The 20,486-nt window shown below is 45.0% G+C and overlaps 1 protein-coding gene across 2 annotated transcripts in view; it reads right to left on the bottom strand.

Moving 5' to 3' along the window:
- The window catches only part of LOC106612123 (glutamate receptor 1-like), a 344,456-nt gene that overhangs the window by 72,621 nt on the left and 251,349 nt on the right, over positions 1-20,486 (bottom strand). For both annotated transcript variants that reach the window (XM_045724994.2, XM_082956056.1), the window contains exons 6-9: positions 6,505-6,663; positions 4,312-4,479; positions 1,158-1,262; positions 840-953 (exon numbers count right to left, since the gene is read on the bottom strand). In XM_045724994.2, the coding sequence (XP_045580950.2) occupies positions 840-953; positions 1,158-1,262; positions 4,312-4,479; positions 6,505-6,663 (546 nt within the window). The remainder of the gene's footprint in view (positions 1-839; positions 954-1,157; positions 1,263-4,311; positions 4,480-6,504; positions 6,664-20,486) is intronic.

The following is a 20,486-nucleotide window of genomic DNA, read 5'->3' as shown; positions in this document are numbered from 1 at the left end:
AGGGCCTTGGGAAGTGAAGGAAGCAGCAGGGAGGAGAACACATCCTCACATTACATCAGTACTGAGTAAAGTCTCTGTGAGTCTGCAATGTGATGGAAATAAAAAAACAGGCTATAGGCTAAGAGGCTAAAAGGGTGGCCAGGAGAGAAGGAGAGAAGAGTAGGGAGGGAGGGACGGACATTTGTCTGTGTCAGTGGGAATTTCTATCCTGTCAGGGTTAAGAGAAACTCTTAATTGCTTTGTAAAGTATTTTTTCTATGTAGCCTAGGCCTAGTGGTTGTATGAATTTGGGATATATTGTCCTACAACTGTCCCAAAGTCTGTTTAGAATAGGCTAGTTCTTTATCGACAAACTGACCAATAGAATAGGTTAACTTTTCTACTATGGGGGATAGTAGATTGACAGGCTAGTGATGTTGCTGTTCCTTATTTGTCTTCTTGGCTGAGGAAAAGTACATGTGGACAGTTATTCTAACATCTTTAAATTCTGCATCGGAATTCCGTAAGGAGCACGTTGCATCCTCGAGTTTCATGTTCTGTTAAAATGAATTACCATAATCTAAATGTGATTTATTTTATTCTGAGCACCGTGGGTGGACGCCCTCATCAGGTTATGCACATCCAATGCATATGGGTCCGGTAAATTTCTCAAATGTCCAGTAAATGAAAATGCTGCCGGTCAAATGTCCGGTGCCACATTTTCCTAATGAAAACCCTGACACACACACACACACACACACACACACACACACACACACACACACACACACACACACACACACACACACACACACACACACACACACACACACCACACACACACACACACACACACTAACCAGGATGGTGGTAACTATGTAGGTCCTGTTCTGTAGGCCGTAGCTGCTGTCGTTGCTTCCTCTCATGAAGGTGGCTGTGCTCACATACTTCTCGTCCTCGTTCCAGTAGCCCACCTGATACACATACAAGATAAACAGACAAGTGAAAAAACTGATGGGCTATGAAGGAAATCTTAATTTGATCTGATACTGTACTGTACAGATATGATATTAGACTGCAACGAAACACTAATGGACATGAATCCCCACATTTGAAATCTATAAGATCCCATTAGATCCCATAAGGTCCAATAAGGTCCTACATATCTCATGACTCACCTTCTTAGGTCCAGAGGGGGCTAGCTCCATGACACTGACGGTGAAGTTGGTCCTGCGTCCTTTCTCATTGAACTGGATATGACCTGTCAGGCCATCGATACGCACCTGACACATCAATAACACAGAGACACAGGGAGCAGTTACGATATAGGTTTTGAGGTGTAGTCTTCTATTAGCCTCATTAACAGAGAACATGAGCTGGACTTCAGTTTCTTCAAGAGCCTTGTCTGGATGTTCATTGGAGCAAGTGTGTATAGCATGTATTATGCGTGTGTGTGTGTGTGTGTGTGTGTGTGTGTGTGTGTGTGTGTGTGTGTGTGTGTGTGTGTGTGTGTGTGTGTGTGTGTGTGTGTGTGTGTGTGTGTGTGTGTGTGTGTGTGTGTGTGTGTGTGCGTGCACTGGGTGTTCAAAACATTAGGAATACCTGCTCTTTCTTTGACAAAGACTGACCAGGTGAATCCAGATGAAAGCTATGATCCTTTATTGATGTCACCTGTTAAATCCACTTCAATCAGTGTAGATGAAGGGGATGAGACAGGTTAAAGAAGGATTTTTAAGCCTTGAGACAATTGAGACATGGATTGTGTATGTATGCCATTCAGAGGGTGAATGGACAATATAAAATGTTTAAGTGCCTTTGAACAGTGTATGGAAGTAGGTGCAAAGCACACCAGTTTAAGTGTGTCAAGAACTGCACTGCTGCTGGGTTTCTCACACTTAACAGTTTCCTGTGTGTATCAAGAATGGTCCACCACCCAAAGAACATCCAGCCAACTGTAGGAAGCATTGGAGTCAACATGAGCCAGCATCCCTGTGGAATGCTTTCAACTCCTTGTAGAGTCTATGTCCCAATGAATTGAGGCTGTTCTGAGGGCAAAAGGGGGTGCAACACAATATTAGGAAGGTGTTCCTAATGTTTTGTACACTCAGTGTATGCGTGTGAGTGTGTGTGTTTAAGTGTGTAGTGTGTGTAGCATGTGTTCAGTGCAGCATGCTAGTGTTGACAGCATGATGGGTTTAATTGAGCGAGTGGGGCATCAATCTCCTCTCTACCCACAGGCAGATAGATGTCTGCATTCACTCAGACCAGACCACAGCTAGACACAGCCATGGAGGCACTGTGTGTGTGTGTGTGTGTGTGTGTGTGTGTGTGTGTGTGTGTGTGTGTGTGTGTGTGTGTGTGTGTGTGTGTGTGTGTGTGTGTGTGTGTGTGTGTGTGTGTGTGTGTGTGTGTGTGTGTGAATACAGGTGTGTGGATGTGTGTGTGTACGCACAAGAGTGAGTGTCTGTGTGTGTGTGTGCATCAATTAGACCACAGTTCCACATAGCCACACCAGAGAGATCAGTGTGAGACTCTGAGAGCATCTGTCTATTTAAAAGCTCAAGTCAAGGGCCCAACTAAAATATGAATACAATAACATCTTAATGACTACATCCAACTAGTAATGTCGTCAGTACCAGAAAACAGCTACCCTACTGCTAGCTGATATTGATAATCAATCCAGTTCACAGCATATTCCTCTGTAGGCACGTCTAGGGCAATTACTAATAATCACACAGCAACATCGGTTTATTCAGGATGTGTCTGAAAACCTATTGAGCCCTGTCTTTTCTGTCTGTCTCCCCCCCTCTCTCGCTCTCTCTCTCTCTCTATAAGATCTCATCAGTTTGACCAATTTTTACTTCAGATTCTGGACTTGGTTGATTGAACATCTTAAGTTAACTTCCTTAACTTTAAGTCAGTTGCACAAAACATTTTAAGGCGAATTTTCCCCTTAAATTAAGTGAAAAAGTTAAGGGTGCCCATGAGGTCCCTTAAGTGCTTCATTCAGTATGGATATCAACGTAAATAACATTTGTGGAGGTGAATGTTTTCCTCTAACCTGATTTCAAAGGGAAAACATCAACCAGCTAGCTAGCTACTTTGCTAAACAATGGAAGGTGCACAATCCATGGCTACAAAGCTAGCTGGCTAGTTAGCTACCTACTCTGTAAATTATCTTGACCTGCTAGGAAGTAATAGAAACAAGTTGAGATAAAAGTCACTAAAATAAATGTTTTATTATCTTTTATATCAATTTGTTTCTCCTGTTATATTTTGCAATCTCCCAAAATAAATGTGATCTCTTTCAGTGAATCAGGTCGTCTCCATAGTAACCAGAGACGCTTTCTGCCGTACATGCCTTCAAACTACCGTAAAATGATGCCCTGACCTAAGGAAATGTTTTGGGGCTCTATGTAACACCTTTAAACAATTCCCTAATATGTTTTAGACGTTTTATGCAACCGGCCTTGACGTTTATCCACGTTTCTCCAAACCTCAAATTTCAATGTGTTTTTGACACCCTGGGTTGCTCCTCCTTCATGCGGCTCCTCCTGTACTAATTCTGATTGGTTAAGTTAAGGGTTAAGGTTTGGGTAGGGTTAAAACAAAAAGAACTCCGTGGTTAAGTTTAGGCATTGATTCTGAATGGTTAAGGGTTACGGTTTGGGATAGTATAAAAAAAACACACAAAAATGAGTGTCTACGTCCATCCATCATCCCCGTCCACAATGCCCTAGCAAAATCCAAGCCAACTTGATGGTAATAGCGCTCACCGCTGCCCCTAGTGGCGGGTTTGGAAGGCATCTCCTGACGTCCTCAGGACATGGATTGAGGTCTAATTTCGAAGTGAATCTTGAGCGGCCTGGCTGCTCTCTCACCATCTCTGTAATACTAAACCAAGTGCTTTATTTCATTCCCATCTCAGAACACTGCATTACTAAACTCCATTGTTGATGTCATATTCTATGATGATCACAGGCAGGTTTTACTGCCTGCAGGTTTTGTTTACCTAACATGATGTCACATTCCATCCAGGAAGCTCATAGGTGACTCAATGGTAACGTTCGGTGACAGAATAGAGATCTAATTTGTTCAGCAGGGCCCGACTCAGGATGGGTTAGCCAACGTGCCACTCAGGAGCTTGTCTGTGTATGTTGTTGTGCTTGTGTAGGTAAGAGTGTGTGGGTGTATCCCTCATTTCTACCAGCAGAGTAGTTGGTGGTGTGGGTGTACCTGTTATAAGGTTCTCTGAATGTCTTTAACATGGCCCCCGGGTCCAGGCATTTTGATGTGTGTGTGTGTGTGTGTGTGTGGGGGGGGGGGGTGTACCTGTTGCAGGGCTCTCTGTATATCTATGCCTTGGCCCCAGGGTGCGGGCGGGTTGGCGAGGCATTCGCCTGCGTTACCACGGCGAGAGATGTCTATCCTCTGTTTCCGAAGGTTCTGGAATGCTGTAGACATCACCTTCACCCCATCATATGTCAATGCTCCGGTGTACTACAGACGGGGGGGGGGGGGGGGGGGGGGGTAGAGTGGTGTGTGAGAGAGAGAGAGATAGAGAGAGAGAGACATCCTCATTAGACTTAAAACACACATCTTGTGAGGGTAAAACAAATTCAAGAGGAGGGTGATGAAAGCAAGTAAGGCAAGGATCATTATACAGAGATCAGAGCAGAGATCATTATACAGAGATCAGAGCAGAGATCATTATACAGAGATCAGAGCAGAGATCATTATACAGAGATCTGAGCAGAGATCATTATAGAAAGATCAGAGCAGAGACCATTATAGAGAGATCAGAGATCGCCCCAAGTGTGCCTTTAGGTGTGTGTGCGTGTGTGCATTTAGGTGTGTGCATACGCACATGCTTATGTTGCTCCCAGACCTTGGAGCACGTAAGATAGGCAACGGCACAAGGTCTGGGGAGGATGTCGGATTCTCTTGGAAATTTCAAAGGGGGAAAAATGTTTTCCAGGGAGGGTCCTCTTCAGACATACAACTCACTCAACAAATATTTTTATTAGAATTTTGTATTATTATTATTCTATATTTTTTTGTATATATATTTCTTTACCTTTTTTACCTTTTTACCTTAAAAAAATCTATAGGGATAGGGGTCAGCATTGGGAAGTTTGAATGAAAAGCGTGCCCAGAGTAAACTGCCTGTTACTCAGGCCCAGAAGCTAGAATGTGCATATAATTAGTAGATTTGGATAGAAAACACTCTAAAGTTTGCAAAACTGTTAAAATAATGTCTGTGAGTATAACATAACTCATATGGCAGGTGAAAACCTGAGAAAAATCCAACCAGGAAGTGGGAATTCTGAGGTTTGTAGTTTTCAAGTGAATGCCTATTGAATATCCAGTGTCTGTGGGGTCAGATTGCACTTTCTAAGGCTTCCACTAGATGTCAACAGTCTTTAGAAGTTGTTTCAGGCTTCTATTGTGAAAGGGGAGCGAATAAGAGCACTGTAAGCAGATGGCCCAGGTGAAAGCCTTTAGTTTAGTCACGCGCGTGGCGTGAGCGCGAGGTCCGTTCCCTTTCCTTTCTAATGAAAACAGTATTGTCCGATTGAAACATTATTGAATATTTATGATAAAAACTAAGGATTGATTAGAAACATCGTTTGACATGTTTCTACGAACTCAAATGGAACTTTTTTGACTTTTCGTCTAGACTTTGTGCCCGTGCATTTGGATTACTGGACTAAATGCGCGAACAAAAATGAGGTATTTGGACATAAAGGTGAACTTTATCGAACAAAACAAACATTTATTGTCTAAAATGGAGTCCTGGGAGTGCCATCAGATGAAGATCATCAAAGGTTAGTGATTCATTTTAATGCTATTTTGTGACACCTTTCCTGCTTTGGAAAATGGCTGTATGTTTTTTTGTGGCTAGGCGCTGACCTTACATAATCGCATGGTGTGCTTTCACCGTAAAGCCTTTTTGAAATCGGACACTGTGGTTGGATTAACGAGAAGTTTATCTTTAAAATGGTGTATAATACTTGTATGTTTGAGGAATTTTAATTCTGAGATTTCTGTTGTTTGAATTTGGCGCCCTGCAATTTCACTGGCTGTAGGCCAGGTGTTCCGCTAGCGGAATCCCCTTCCCAGAAAGGTTAAGAACAAATTCTTATTTACAATGACAGCCTACCCCAGCCAAACCCTCCCCTAATGACGCTGGGCCAATTGTGCGCCACCCTATGGGACTCCCGATCACGGCCGGTTGTGATACAGCCCAGTATCGAACCAGGGTCTGTAGTGACGCCTCTATCACTACGATGCAGTGCTCCCCTTGGGAGCCACAAATCAGGAGTTTGGGAAGTAGGACTTAAAATGCTGGAGGAAATTGGATATGGCAGCGAGGTGTCCGGAAAAGCGTGTCTGATATCCGACTCGTACTCTCTGTCCCAACTGATGCCGGAACTTGTTAAGTTGGAGCATTGGAACATTGAGAGTTGCAACCCGTCTGTCTAGACAGAGTAGTATGCATGTCTGTGCAGTGCAGTGCAGTACCTTCAGGCGTCTCTTGGGGATCTTGGCATCTTTGTTTTCGAACTCCATCCACTGCTGAATGGTACGGCTGACGTTCTGCTCTGTGTAGTTGACCAGCTGGAAGCCTGTGATGTTCGCCCCACCTTTCCTCAGGTCCGTTAGGTCAATGTCCAGAAAACCCTGATCGGAAGAGGATGCAGAGAGGACAGACAGATAAACAAAGAGAGGATATAGAGACGGATGGACGGAGAGAAAGACAGACAGACAGACACACAGGACAGAGAGAAAAACACGTTACACATTTAGTGGAATCAATTACTTTCTCTAGTTTCATGTTTTTAGGATGAAATAAAGAAATATGAAGGCTACTTTTTTCAAGAGGAGATTTGAGTAAATATGTTTCCTACAGCTCACAATGTTGGATTTAAAACCATTGTGTAGGACTATAGAGGGATACAGAGGTGACGGCCAGTATGCTTCTGTTCATAGAATACCAACTACTTCAGTGGTCAAATAAATGACCTTGGGTGTTACGCTAATACTGCAGGGAGCGGAAATCGGAAGTTTAAAGAGAAATAACTCAGATATGAAATGTGAGAGATCAATATTCTGAGAGATAAAATCACAATCAGATCTGTGGTGCATAAGTTATTTTCTATAGCGAGAGCGTAAGAGAGAGACAGAGAAAAGGAGAGAGTGAGAAGTAGAGAGAGGAGAAAGAAGGAGAGCGAGAGAGGAGAGAGAGAGGAGAAAGAGAGGAGAGAGAGAGAGAGAAGAAGAGAGAGAGAGGAGAGAGAGAAGCAGTGCAAGAGAAAGAGGGAGAATTGTATAATGAGAGTGTTCTGTATAAAGGCCAAAGCAGTGAAGTGGCTCTACATTGTAATTCCTGGTTTAAACTAAAACAGGAAGAGAATGACAGTATGCCAGGGTCAATCTCTTAATGAAAAAGGCAAATCCTTCAGAGCAAGCTCTTATCCCAGCACCAGCTTGAAAAGAAAGAAGTAACGATGGAGGAAAAGGAATTAAGTAGAGAATGAAAGGTTGCGGGAGAGGTCTAGGTTTAATCCCTGATAGAGTTGTGTTAATCCTGGACCCCCGTGCTGTGAAGTACAATAGAACCACTTCCCTGAAACCCTTCAACACTGTGGAACACAATAGAACCACCTCCCTGGAACCCTTCAACACTGTGGAACACAATAGAACCACTTCCCTGGAACACTTCAACACTGTGGAACACAATAGAACCACTTCCCTGGAACCCTTCAACACTGTGGAACACAATAGAACCACTTCCCTGGAACCCTTCAACACTGTGGAACACAATAGAACCACTTCCCTGGAACCCTTCAACACTGCGGAACACAATAGAACCACTTCCCTGGAACCCTTCAACACTGTGAACCACTTCCCTGGAACCCAGCCTCCACGTGCCTGTATGACCTCCCTACAACGCCTGGGCATGCTCCTGATGAGGTGGCGGATGGTCTCCTGAGGGATCTCCTCCCAGACCTGGACTAAAGCATCCGCCAACTCTTGGACAGTCTGTGGTGCAACGTGGCGTTGGTGGATAGAGCGAGACATGATGTCCCAGATGTGCTCAATTGGATTCAGGTCTGGGGAACGGGCGGGCCAGTCCATAGCATCAATGCCTTCCTCTTGCAGGAACTGCTGACACACTCCAGCCACATGAGGTCTAGCATTGTCTTGCATTAGGAGGAACCCAGGGACAACCGCACCAGCATATGGTCTCACAAGGGGTCTGAGGATCTCATCTCGGTACCTAATGGCAGTCAGGCTACCACTGGCGAGCACATGGAGGGCTGTGCGGCCCCCCAAAGAAATGCCACCCCACACCATGACTGACCCACCGCCAAACCGGTCATGCTGGAGGATGTTGCAGGCAGCAGAATGTTCTCCACGGCGTCTCCAGACTGTCACGTCTGTCACATATGCTCAGTGTGAACCTGCTTTCATCTGTGAAGAGCACAGGGCGCCAGTGGCGAATTTGCCAATCTTGGTGTTCTCTGTCAAATGCCAAACGTCCTGCACGGTGTTGGGCTGTAAGCACAACCCCCACCTGTGGACGTCGGGCCCTCATACCACCCTCATGGAGTCTGTTTCTGACCGTTTGAGCAGACACATGCACATTTGTGGCCTGCTGGAGGTCATTTTGCAGGGCTCTGGCAGTGCTCCTCCTGCTCCTCCTTGCACAAAGGCGGAGGTAGCGGTCCTGCTGCTGGGTTGTTGCCCTCCTACGGCCTCCTCCACGTCTCCTGATGTACTGGCCTGTCTCCTGGTAGAGCCTCCATGCTCTGGACACTACACTGACAGACACAGCAAACCTTCTTGCCACAGCTCGCATTGATGTGCCATCCTGGATGAGCTGCACTACCTGAGCCACTTGTGTGTGTTGTAGACTCTGTCTCATGCTTCCACTAGAGTGAAAGCACCGCCAGCATTCAAAAGTGACCAAAACATCTGCCAGGAAGCATAGGAACTGAGAAGTGGTCTGTGCTTACCACCTGCAGAATCACTCCTTTATTGGGGGTGTCTTGCTAATTGCCTATAATTTCCACCTGTTGTCTATTCCATTTGCACAACAGCATGTGAAATGTATTGTCAATCAGTGTTGCTTCCTAAGTGGCCAGTTTGATTTCACAGAAGTGTGATTGACTTGGAGTTACATTGTGTTGTTTAAGTGTTCCCTTTATTTTTTTGAGCAGTATATTTCACTGCTTTGAGATTGTGTAAGCTACTTTTTGCATGATGTCTCTATTGTACTACATCATTGATAAGTCGTATACCTCCACTACACTACTTTGATACGCATCAGAAGCGATTAAGAAGTGAGTATAAGCAATGCCCCCTGAACAAAAGTGAGTACCGTAATTTCCGGACTATTAAGCGCACCTGAATATAAGCCGCACCCACTGAATCTTAAAAAAAGTATTATTTTGAACATAAATAAGCCACACATGTCTATAAGCCGCAGGTGCCTACCGGTACATTGAAACAAATGAACTTTACACAGGCTTTAACGAAACACGGCTTGTAACAAAAAAAAATAGGATTTAACCAAACACGGCTTGTAACAAAAATAAATAGGCTTGAACGAAACACGGCTTGTAACAAAAAATACAAAATTAACAGTAAGCTTTAGTTGTCTTTTTGCACTGAGTCAATTCCTCACGCTGCTGCAGCAGCTCTATTTCCTATTCCAACAGCCAGATCAATCGCCTTCAACTTGAAAGCTGCATCATATGCATTTCTCCGTGTCTTTGCCGTAATCAGAATGATGGGAAGTTTGAGAGAGCTCGATTTCATCTAAACAGTAAACAAAAAAGTTGTTTGACCTTAACCCGTTCGGCAATTTCATTGGTCTAATGAAAGCTTCATGACGCCAAGAAACTGAGCATATATTAGCCATATATTAGCCGCGTCATTGTTTAAGCCGCGAGGTTCAAAGCTGGGAAAAAAATTGTTCACCACTGTACTAACCTGTCAGACTGAAGGACTATAGGTTCACCACTGTACTAACCTGTCAGACTGAAGGACTATAGGTTCACCACTTTACTAACCTGTCAGACTGAAGGACTATAGGTTCACCACTGTACTAACCTGCCACACTGAAGGCATATAGGTTCACCACTTTACTAACCTGTCAGACTGAAGGACTATAGGTTCACCACTGTACTAATCTGTCACACTGAAGGTCTATAGGTTCACCACTGTACTAACCTGTCACACACTGAAGACCTATAGGTTCACCACTGTACTAACCTGTCACACACTGAAGACCTATAGGTTCACCACTGTACTAACCTGGCACACACTGAAGACCTATAGGTTCACAACTGTACTAACCTGTCACACTGAAGACCTATAGGTTCACCACTGTACTAACCTGTCACACACTGAAGGACTATAGGTTCACCACTGTATTAACCTGTCACACTGAAGACCTATAGGTTCACCACTGTACTAACCTGTCACACACTGAAGACCTATAGGTTCACCACTGTACTAACCTGTCACACACTGAAGGTCTATAGGTTCACCACTGTACTAACCTGTCACAGTGAAGGCCTATAGGTTCACCACTGTACTAACCTGTCACAGTGAAGGCCTATAGGTTCACCACTGTACTAACCTGTCACACTGAAGGTTTACAGGTTCTCCACTGTACTAACCTGACACACTGAAGACCTATAGGTTCACCACTGTACTAACCTGTCACACACTGAAGACCTATAGGTTCACCACTGTACTAACCTGTCACACTGAAGGTCTATAGGTTCACCACTGTACTAACCTGTCACACACTGAAGGCCTATAGGTTCACCACTGTACTAACCTGTCACACACTGAAGACCTATAGGTTCACCACTGTACCAACCTGTCACACTGCAGACCTATAGGTTCACCACTGTACTAACCTGTCACACAGAAGACCTATAGGTTCACCACTGTACTAACCTGTCACACTGAAGGTCTATAGGTTCACCACTGTACTAACCTGTCACACTGAAGGTCTATAGGTTCACCACTGTACTAACCTGTCACACACTGAAGGTTTATAGGTTCACCACTGTACTGACCTGTCACACACTGAAGGCCTATTGGTTCACCACAGTACTAACCTGTCACACACTGAAGACCTATAGGTTCAAACCTGTACTAACCTGTCACACACTGAAGACCTATAGGTTCACCACTGTACTAACCTGTCACACACTGAAGACCTATAGGTTCACCACTGTACTAACCTGTCACACACTGAAGGATTATAGGTTCACCACTGTACTGACCTGTCACACACTGAAGGCCTATTGGTTCACCACTGTACTAACCTGTCACACACTGAAGGTCTATAGGTTCACCACTGTACTAACCTGTCACACACTGAAGACCTATAGGTTCACCACTGTACTAACCTGTCACACTGAAGGTCTATAGGTTCACCACTGTACTAACCTGTCACACACTGAAGGCCTATAGGTTCACCACTGTACTAACCTGTCACACACTGAAGACCTATAGGTTCACCACTGTACCAACCTGTCACACTGCAGACCTATAGGTTCACCACTGTACTAACCTGTCACACAGAAGACCTATAGGTTCACCACTGTACTAACCTGTCACACTGAAGGTCTATAGGTTCACCACTGTACTAACCTGTCACACTGAAGGTCTATAGGTTCACCACTGTACTAACCTGTCACACACTGAAGGTTTATAGGTTCACCACTGTACTGACCTGTCACACACTGAAGGCCTATTGGTTCACCACTGTACTAACCTGTCACACACTGAAGACCTATAGGTTCAAACCTGTACTAACCTGTCACACACTGAAGACCTATAGGTTCACCACTGTACTAACCTGTCACACACTGAAGACCTATAGGTTCACCACTGTACTAACCTGTCACACACTGAAGGATTATAGGTTCACCACTGTACTGACCTGTCACACACTGAAGGCCTATTGGTTCACCACTGTACTAACCTGTCACACACTGAAGGTCTATAGGTTCACCACTGTACTAACCTGTCACACACTGAAGACCTATAGGTTCACCACTGTACTAACCTGTCACACACTGAAGACCTATAGGTTCACCACTGTACTAACCTGTCACACACTGAAGACCTATAGGTTCACCACTGTACTAACCTGTCACAAACTGAAGGATTATAGGTTCACCACTGTACTGACCTGTCACACACTGAAGGCCTATTGGTTCACCACTGCACTAACCTGTCACACACTGAAGGTCTATAGGTTCACCACTGTACTAACCTGTCACACACTGAAGACCTATAGGTTCACCACTGTACTAAACTGTCTTACACTGAAGACCTATAGGTTCACCACTGTACCAACCTGTCACACTGAAGACCTATAGGTTCACCACTGTACTAACCTGTCACACTGAAGGTCTATAGGTTCACCACTGCACTAACCTGTCACACTGAAGGTCTATTGGTTCACCACTGTACTAACCTGTCACACTGAAGGTCTATAGGTTCACCACTGTACTAACCTGTCACACACTGAAGACCTATCGGTTCACCACTGTACTAACCTGTCACACTGAAGGCCTATAGGTTCACCACTGTACTAACCTGTCACACTGAAGGTCTATAGGTTCACCACTGAACTAACCTGTCACACACTGAAGACCTATAGGTTCACCACTGTACTAACCTGTCACACACTGAAGACCTATAGGTTCACCACTGTACTAACCTGTCACACTGAAGGTCTATAGGTTCACCACTGTACTAACCTGTCACACACTGAAGGCCTATTGGTTCACCACTGTACTAACCTGTCACACACTGAAGGCCTATTGGTTCACCACTGTACTAACCTGTCACACTGAAGGCCTATAGGTTCACCACTGTACTAACCTGTCACACTGAAGGCATATAGGTTCACCACTGTACTAACCTGTCACACACTGAAGACCTATAGGTTCACCACTGTACTAACCTGTCACACACTGAAGACCTATAGGTTCACCACTGTAATAACCTGTCAAACACTGAGGACCTATACGTTCACCACTGAACTAACCTGTCACACTGAAGACCTATAGGATCACCACTGTACTAACCTGTCACACACTGAAGACCTATAGGTTCACCACTGTACTAACCTGTCACAATGAAGGTCTATAGGTTCACCACTGTACTAACCTGTCACACACTGAAGACCTATAGGTTCACCACTGTACTAACCTTTCACACACTGAAGACCTATAGGTTCACCACTGTACTAACCTGTCACACTGAAGACCTATAGGTTCACCACTGAACTAACCTGTCACACTGAAGACCTATAGGTTCACCACTGTACTAACCTGTCACACTGAAGGCCTATAGGTTCACCACTGAACTAACCTGACACACTGAAGACCTATAGGTTCACCACTGTACTAACCTGTCACACTGAAGACCTATAGGTTCTTCGCTGTACTAACCTGTCACACTGAAGACCTATAGGTTCACCACTGAACTAACCTGTCACACTGAAGACCTATAGGTTCACCACTGTACTAACCTGTCACACACTGAAGACCTATAGGTTCACCACTGTACTAACCTGTCACATACTGAAGACCTATAGGTTCACCACTGTACTAACCTGTCACACACTGAAGACCTATAGGTTCACCACTGTACCAACCTTTCACACTGAAGACCTATAGGTTCACCACTGTACTAACCTGTCACACTGAAGGTCTATAGGTTCACCACTGCACTAACCTGTCACACTGAAGGTCTATAGGTTCACCACTGTACTAACCTGTCACACTGAAGGTCTATAGGTTCACCACTGAACTAACCTGTCACACACTGAAGACCTATAGGTTCACCACTGTACTAACCTGTCACACACTGAAGACCTATAGGTTCACCACTGTACTAACCTGTCACACTGAAGGTCTATAGGTTCACCACTGTACTAACCTGTCACACACTGAAGGCCTATTGGTTCACCACTGTACTAACCTGTCACACACTGAAGGCCTATAGGTTCACCACTGTACTGACCTGTCACACACTGAAGGCCTATTGGTTCACCACTGTACTAACCTGTCACACACTGAAGTCTATAGGTTCACCACTGTACCAACCTGTCACACTGAAGACCTATAGGTTCACCACTGTACTAACCTGTCACACAGAAGACCTATAGGTTCACCACTGTACTAACCTGTCACACTGAAGGTCTATAGGTTCACCATTGTACTAACCTGTCACACTGAAGGTCTATAGGTTCACCACTGTACTAACCTGTCACACTGAAGGTCTATAGGTTCACCACTGCACTAACCTGTCACACTGAAGGTCTATTGGTTCACCACTGTACTAACCTGTCACACTGAAGACCTATAGGTTCACCACTGTACTAACCTGTCACACTGAAGACCTATAGGTTCTTCGCTGTACTAACCTGTCACACTGAAGACCTATAGGTTCACCACTGAACTAACCTGTCACACTGAAGACCTATAGGTTCACCACTGTACTAACCTGTCACACACTGAAGACCTATAGGTTCACCACTGTACTAACCTGTCACATACTGAAGACCTATAGGTTCACCACTGTACTAACCTGTCACACACTGAAGACCTATAGGTTCACCACTGTACTAACCTGTCACACTGAAGGTCTATAGGTTCACCACTGTACTAACCTGTCACACACTGAAGGCCTATTGGTTCACCACTGTACTAACCTGTCACACACTGAAGGCCTATTGTTTCACCACTGTACTAACCTGTCACACTGAAGGCCTATAGGTTCACCACTGTACTAACTTGTCACACTGAAGGCATATAGGTTCACCACTGTACTAACCTGTCACACACTGAAGACCTATAGGTTCACCACTGTACTAACCTGTCACACACTGAAGACCTATAGGTTCACCACTGTACTAACCTGTCACACTGAAGACCTATAGGATCACCACTGTACTAACCTGTCATACTGAAGACCTATAGGTTCTTCGCTGTACTAACCTGTCACACTGAAGGCCTATAGGTTCACCACTGAACTAACCTGTCACACTGAAGACCTATAGGTTCACCAATGTACTAACCTGTCACACTGAAGGCCTATAGGTTCACCACTGAACTAACCTGACACACTGAAGACCTATAGGTTCACCACTGTACTAACCTGTCACACTGAAGACCTATAGGTTCTTCGCTGTACTAACCTGTCACACTGAAGACCTATAGGTTCACCACTGAACTAACCTGTCACACTGAAGACCTATAGGTTCACCACTGTACTAACCTGTCACACACTGAAGACCTATAGGTTCACCACTGAACTAACCTGTCACACACTGAAGACCTATAGGTTCACCACTGTACCAACCTGTCACACTGAAGACCTATAGGTTCACCACAGTACTAACCTGTCACACAGAAGACCTATAGGTTCACCACTGTACTAACCTGTCACACTGAAGGTCTATAGGTTCACCACTGTACTAACCTGTCACACTGAAGGTCTATAGGTTCACCACTGCACTAACCTGTCACACTGAAGGTCTATAGGTTCACCACTGTACTAACCTGTCACACTGAAGGTCTATAGGTTCACCACTGTACTAACCTGTCACACACTGAAGACCTATACGTTCACCACTGTACTAACCTGTCACACTGAAGGTCTATAGGTTCACCATTGTACTAACCTGTCACACTGAAGGTCTATAGGTTCACCACTGTACTAACCTGTCACACACTGAAGGTTTATAGGTTCACCACTGTACTGACCTGTCACACACTGAAGGCCTATTGGTTCACAACTGTACTAACCTGTCACACACTGAAGGTCTATAGGTTCACCACTGTACTAACCTGGCACACACTGAAGACCTATAGGTTCACCACTGTACTAACCTGTCACACACTGAAGACCTATAGGTTCACCACTGTACCAACCTGTCACACTGAAGGTCTATAGGTTCACCACTGCACTAACCTGTCACACTGAAGGTCTATAGGTTCACCACTGTACTAACCTGTCACACTGAAGGTCTTTAGGTTCACCACTGTACTAACCTGTCACACACTGAAGACCTATAGGTTCACCACTGTACAAACCTGTCACACACTGAAGACCTATAGGTTCACCACTGTACTAACCTGTCACACTGAAGGTCTATAGGTTCACCACTGTACTAACCTGTCACACTGAAGGTCTATAGGTTCACCACTGTACTAACCTGTCAGACACTGAAGGTTTATAGGTTCACCACTGTACTGACCTGTCACACACTGAAGGCCAATTGGTTCACCACTGTACTAACCTGTCACACACTGAAGACCTATAGGTTCAACCCTGTACTAACCTGTCACACACTGAAGACCTATAGGTTCACCACTGTACTAACCTGTCACACACTGAAGACCTATAGGTTCACCACTGTACTAACCTGTCACACACTGAAGACCTATAGGTTCACCACTGTACTAACCTGTCACACACTGAAGGATTAAAGGTTCACCACTGTACTGACCTGTCACACACTGAAGGCCTATTGGTTCACCACTGTACTAACCTGTCACACACTGAAGGTCTATAGGTTCACCACTGTACTAACCTGTCACACACTGAAGGTCTATAGGTTCACCACTGTACTAACCTGTCACACACTGAAGGTCTATAGGTTCACCACTGTACTAACCTGTCACACACTGAAGACCTATAGGTTCACCACTGTACTAACCTGTCACACACTGAAGACCTATAGGTTCACCACTGTACCAACCTGTCACACTGAAGACCTATAGGTTCACCACTGTACTAACCTGTCACACTGAAGGTCTATAGGTTCACCACTGCACTAACCTGTCACACTGAAGGTCTATAGGTTCACCACTGTACTAACCTGTCACACTGAAGGTCTATAGGTTCACCACTGTACTAACCTGTCACACACTGAAGACCTATACGTTCACCACTGTACTAACCTGTCACACTGAAGGCCTATAGGTTCACCACTGTACTAACCTGTCACACTGAAGGTCTATAGGTTCACCACTGAACTAACCTGTCACACACTGAAGACCTATAGGTTCACCACTGTACTAACCTGTCACACACTGAAGACCTATAGGTTCAACACTGTACTAACCTGTCACACTGAAGGTCTATAGGTTCACCACTGTACTAACCTGTCACACACTGAAGGCCTATTGGTTCACCACTGTACTAACCTGTCACACACTGAAGGCCTATTGGTTCACCACTGTACTAACCTGTCACACTGAAGGCCTATAGGTTCACCACTGTACTGACCTGTCACACACTGAAGGCCTATTGGTTCACCACTGTACTAACCTGTCACACACTGAAGGTCTATAGGTTCACCACTGTACCAACCTGTCACACTGAAGACCTATAGGTTCACCACTGTACTAACCTGTCACAAAGAAGACCTATAGGTTCACCACTGTCCTAACCTGTCACACTGAAGGTCTATAGGTTCACCATTGTACTAACCTGTCACACTGAAGGTCTATAGGTTCACCACTGTACTAACCTGTCACACACTGAAGGTTTATAGGTTCACCACTGTACTGACCTGTCACACACTGAAGGCCTATTGGTTCACCACTGTACTAACCTGTCACACACTGAAGGTCTATAGGTTCACCACTGTACTAACCTGGCACACACTGAACACCTATAGGTTCACCACTGTACTAACCTGTCACACACTGAAGACCTATAGGTTCACCACTGTACCAACCTGTCACACTGAAGGTCTATAGGTTCACCACTGTACTAACCTGTCACACTGAAGGCCTATAGGTTCACCACTGTACTAACCTGTCACACTGAAGGTCTATAGGTTCAACACTGAAGTAACCTGTCACACACTGAAGACCTATATGTTCACCACTGTACTAACCTGTCACACACTGAAGACCTATAGGTTCACCACTGTACTAACCTGTCACACTGAAGGTCTATAGGTTCACCACTGTACTAACCTGTCACACACTGAAGGCCTATTGGTTCAACACTGTACTAACCTGCCACACACTGAAGGCCTATTGGTTCACCACTGTACTAACCTGTCACACTGAAGGCCAATTGGTTCACCACTGTACTGACCTGTCACACACTGAAGGCCTATTGGTTCACCACTGTACTAACCTGTCACACACTGAAGGTCTATAAGTTCACCACTGTACTAACCTGTCACACACTGAAGACCTATAGGTTCACCACTGTACTAACCTGTCACACACTGAAGACCTATACGTTCACCACTGTACTAACCTGTCACACTGAAGGCCTATAGGTTCACCACTGTACTAACCTGTCACACTGAAGGTCTATAGGTTCAACACTGAACTAACCTGTCACACACTGAAGACCTATATGTTCACCACTGTACTAACCTGTCACACACTGAAGACCTATAGGTTCACCACTGTACTAACCTGTCACACTGAAGGTCTATAGGTTCACCACTGTACTAACCTGTCACACACTGAAGGCCTATTGGTTCACCACTGTACTAACCTGCCACACACTGAAGGCCTATTGGTTCACCACTGTACTAACCTGTCACACTGAAGGCCAATTGGTTCACCACTGTACTGACCTGTCACACACTGAAGGCCTATTGGTTCACCACTGTACTAACCTGTCACACACTGAAGGTCTATAAGTTCACCACTGTACTAACCTGTCACACACTGAAGACCTATAGGTTCACGACTGTACTAACCTGTCACACACTGAAGACCTATAGGTTCACCACTGTACCAACCTGTCACACTGAAGACCTATAGGTTCACCAATGTACTAACCTGTCACACTGAAGGTCTATAGGTTCACCACTGCACTAACCTGTCACACTGAAGGTCTATAGGTTCACCACTGTACTAACCTGTCACACTGAAGGTCTATAGGTTCACCACTGTACTAACCTGTCACACACTGAAGACCTATAGGTTCACCACTGTACTAACCTGTCACACTGAAGGCCTATAGGTTCACCACTGTACTAACCTGTCACACTGAAGGTCGATAGGTTCACCACTGAACTAACCTGTCACACACTGAAGACCTATAGGTTCACCACTGTACTAACCTGTCACACACTGAAGACCTATAGGTTCACCACTGTACTAACCTGTCACACTGAAGAACTATAGGTTCACCACTGTACTAACCTGTCACACTGAAGGTCTATAGGTTCACCACTGTACTAACCTGTCACACACTGAAGGTTTATAGGTTCACCACTGTACTGACCTGTCACACACTGAAGGCCAATTGGTTCACCACTGTACTAACCTGTCACACACTGAAAACCTATAGGTTCAACCCTCTACTAACCTGTCACACACTGAAGACCTATAGGTTCACCACTGTCCTAACCTGTCACACTGAAGACCTATATGTTCACCACTGTACTAACCTGTCACACACTGAAGACCTATAGGTTCACCACTGTACTAACCTGTCACACTGAAGGTCTATAGGTTCACCACTGTACTAACCTGTCACACACTGAAGGCCTATTGGTTCACCACTGTACTAACCTGCCACACACTGAAGGCCTATTGGTTCACCACTGTACTAACCTGTCACACTGAAGGCCAATTGGTTCACCACTGTACTGACCTGTCACACACTGAAGGCCTATTGGTTCACCACTGTACTAACCTGTCACACACTGAAGGTCTATAAGTTCACCACTGTACTAACCTGTCACACACTGAAGACCTATAGGTTCACGACTGTACTAACCTGTCACACACTGAAGACCTATAGGTTCACCACTGTACCAACCTGTCACACTGAAGACCTATAGGTTCACCAATGTACTAACCTGTCACACTGAAGGTCTATAGGTTCACCACTGCACTAACCTGTCACACTGAAGGTCTATAGGTTCACCACTGTACTAACCTGTCACACTGAAGGTCTATAGGTTCACCACTGTACTAACCTGTCACACACTGAAGACCTATAGGTTCACCACTGTACTAACCTGTCACACTGAAGGCCTATAGGTTCACCACTGTACTAACCTGTCACACTGAAGGTCGATAGGTTCACCACTGAACTAACCTGTCACACACTGAAGACCTATAGGTTCACCACTGTACTAACCTGTCACACACTGAAGACCTATAGGTTCACCACTGTACTAACCTGTCACACTGAAGAACTATAGGTTCACCACTGTACTAACCTGTCACACTGAAGGTCTATAGGTTCACCACTGTACTAACCTGTCACACACTGAAGGTTTATAGGTTCACCACTGTACTGACCTGTCACACACTGAAGGCCAATTGGTTCACCACTGTACTAACCTGTCACACACTGAAAACCTATAGGTTCAACCCTCTACTAACCTGTCACACACTGAAGACCTATAGGTTCACCACTGTCCTAACCTGTCACACTGAAGGTCTATAGGTTCACCATTGTAC

Source organism: Salmo salar, chromosome 09 (assembly GCF_965601325.2).
Source record: "Salmo salar chromosome 09, fSalSal1, whole genome shotgun sequence".
Classification (NCBI taxonomy): Eukaryota; Metazoa; Chordata; class Actinopteri; order Salmoniformes; family Salmonidae; genus Salmo; species Salmo salar.
Note: the sequence above shows the minus strand (reverse complement) of the source record. Positions and strands in the feature narration are given on the sequence as shown.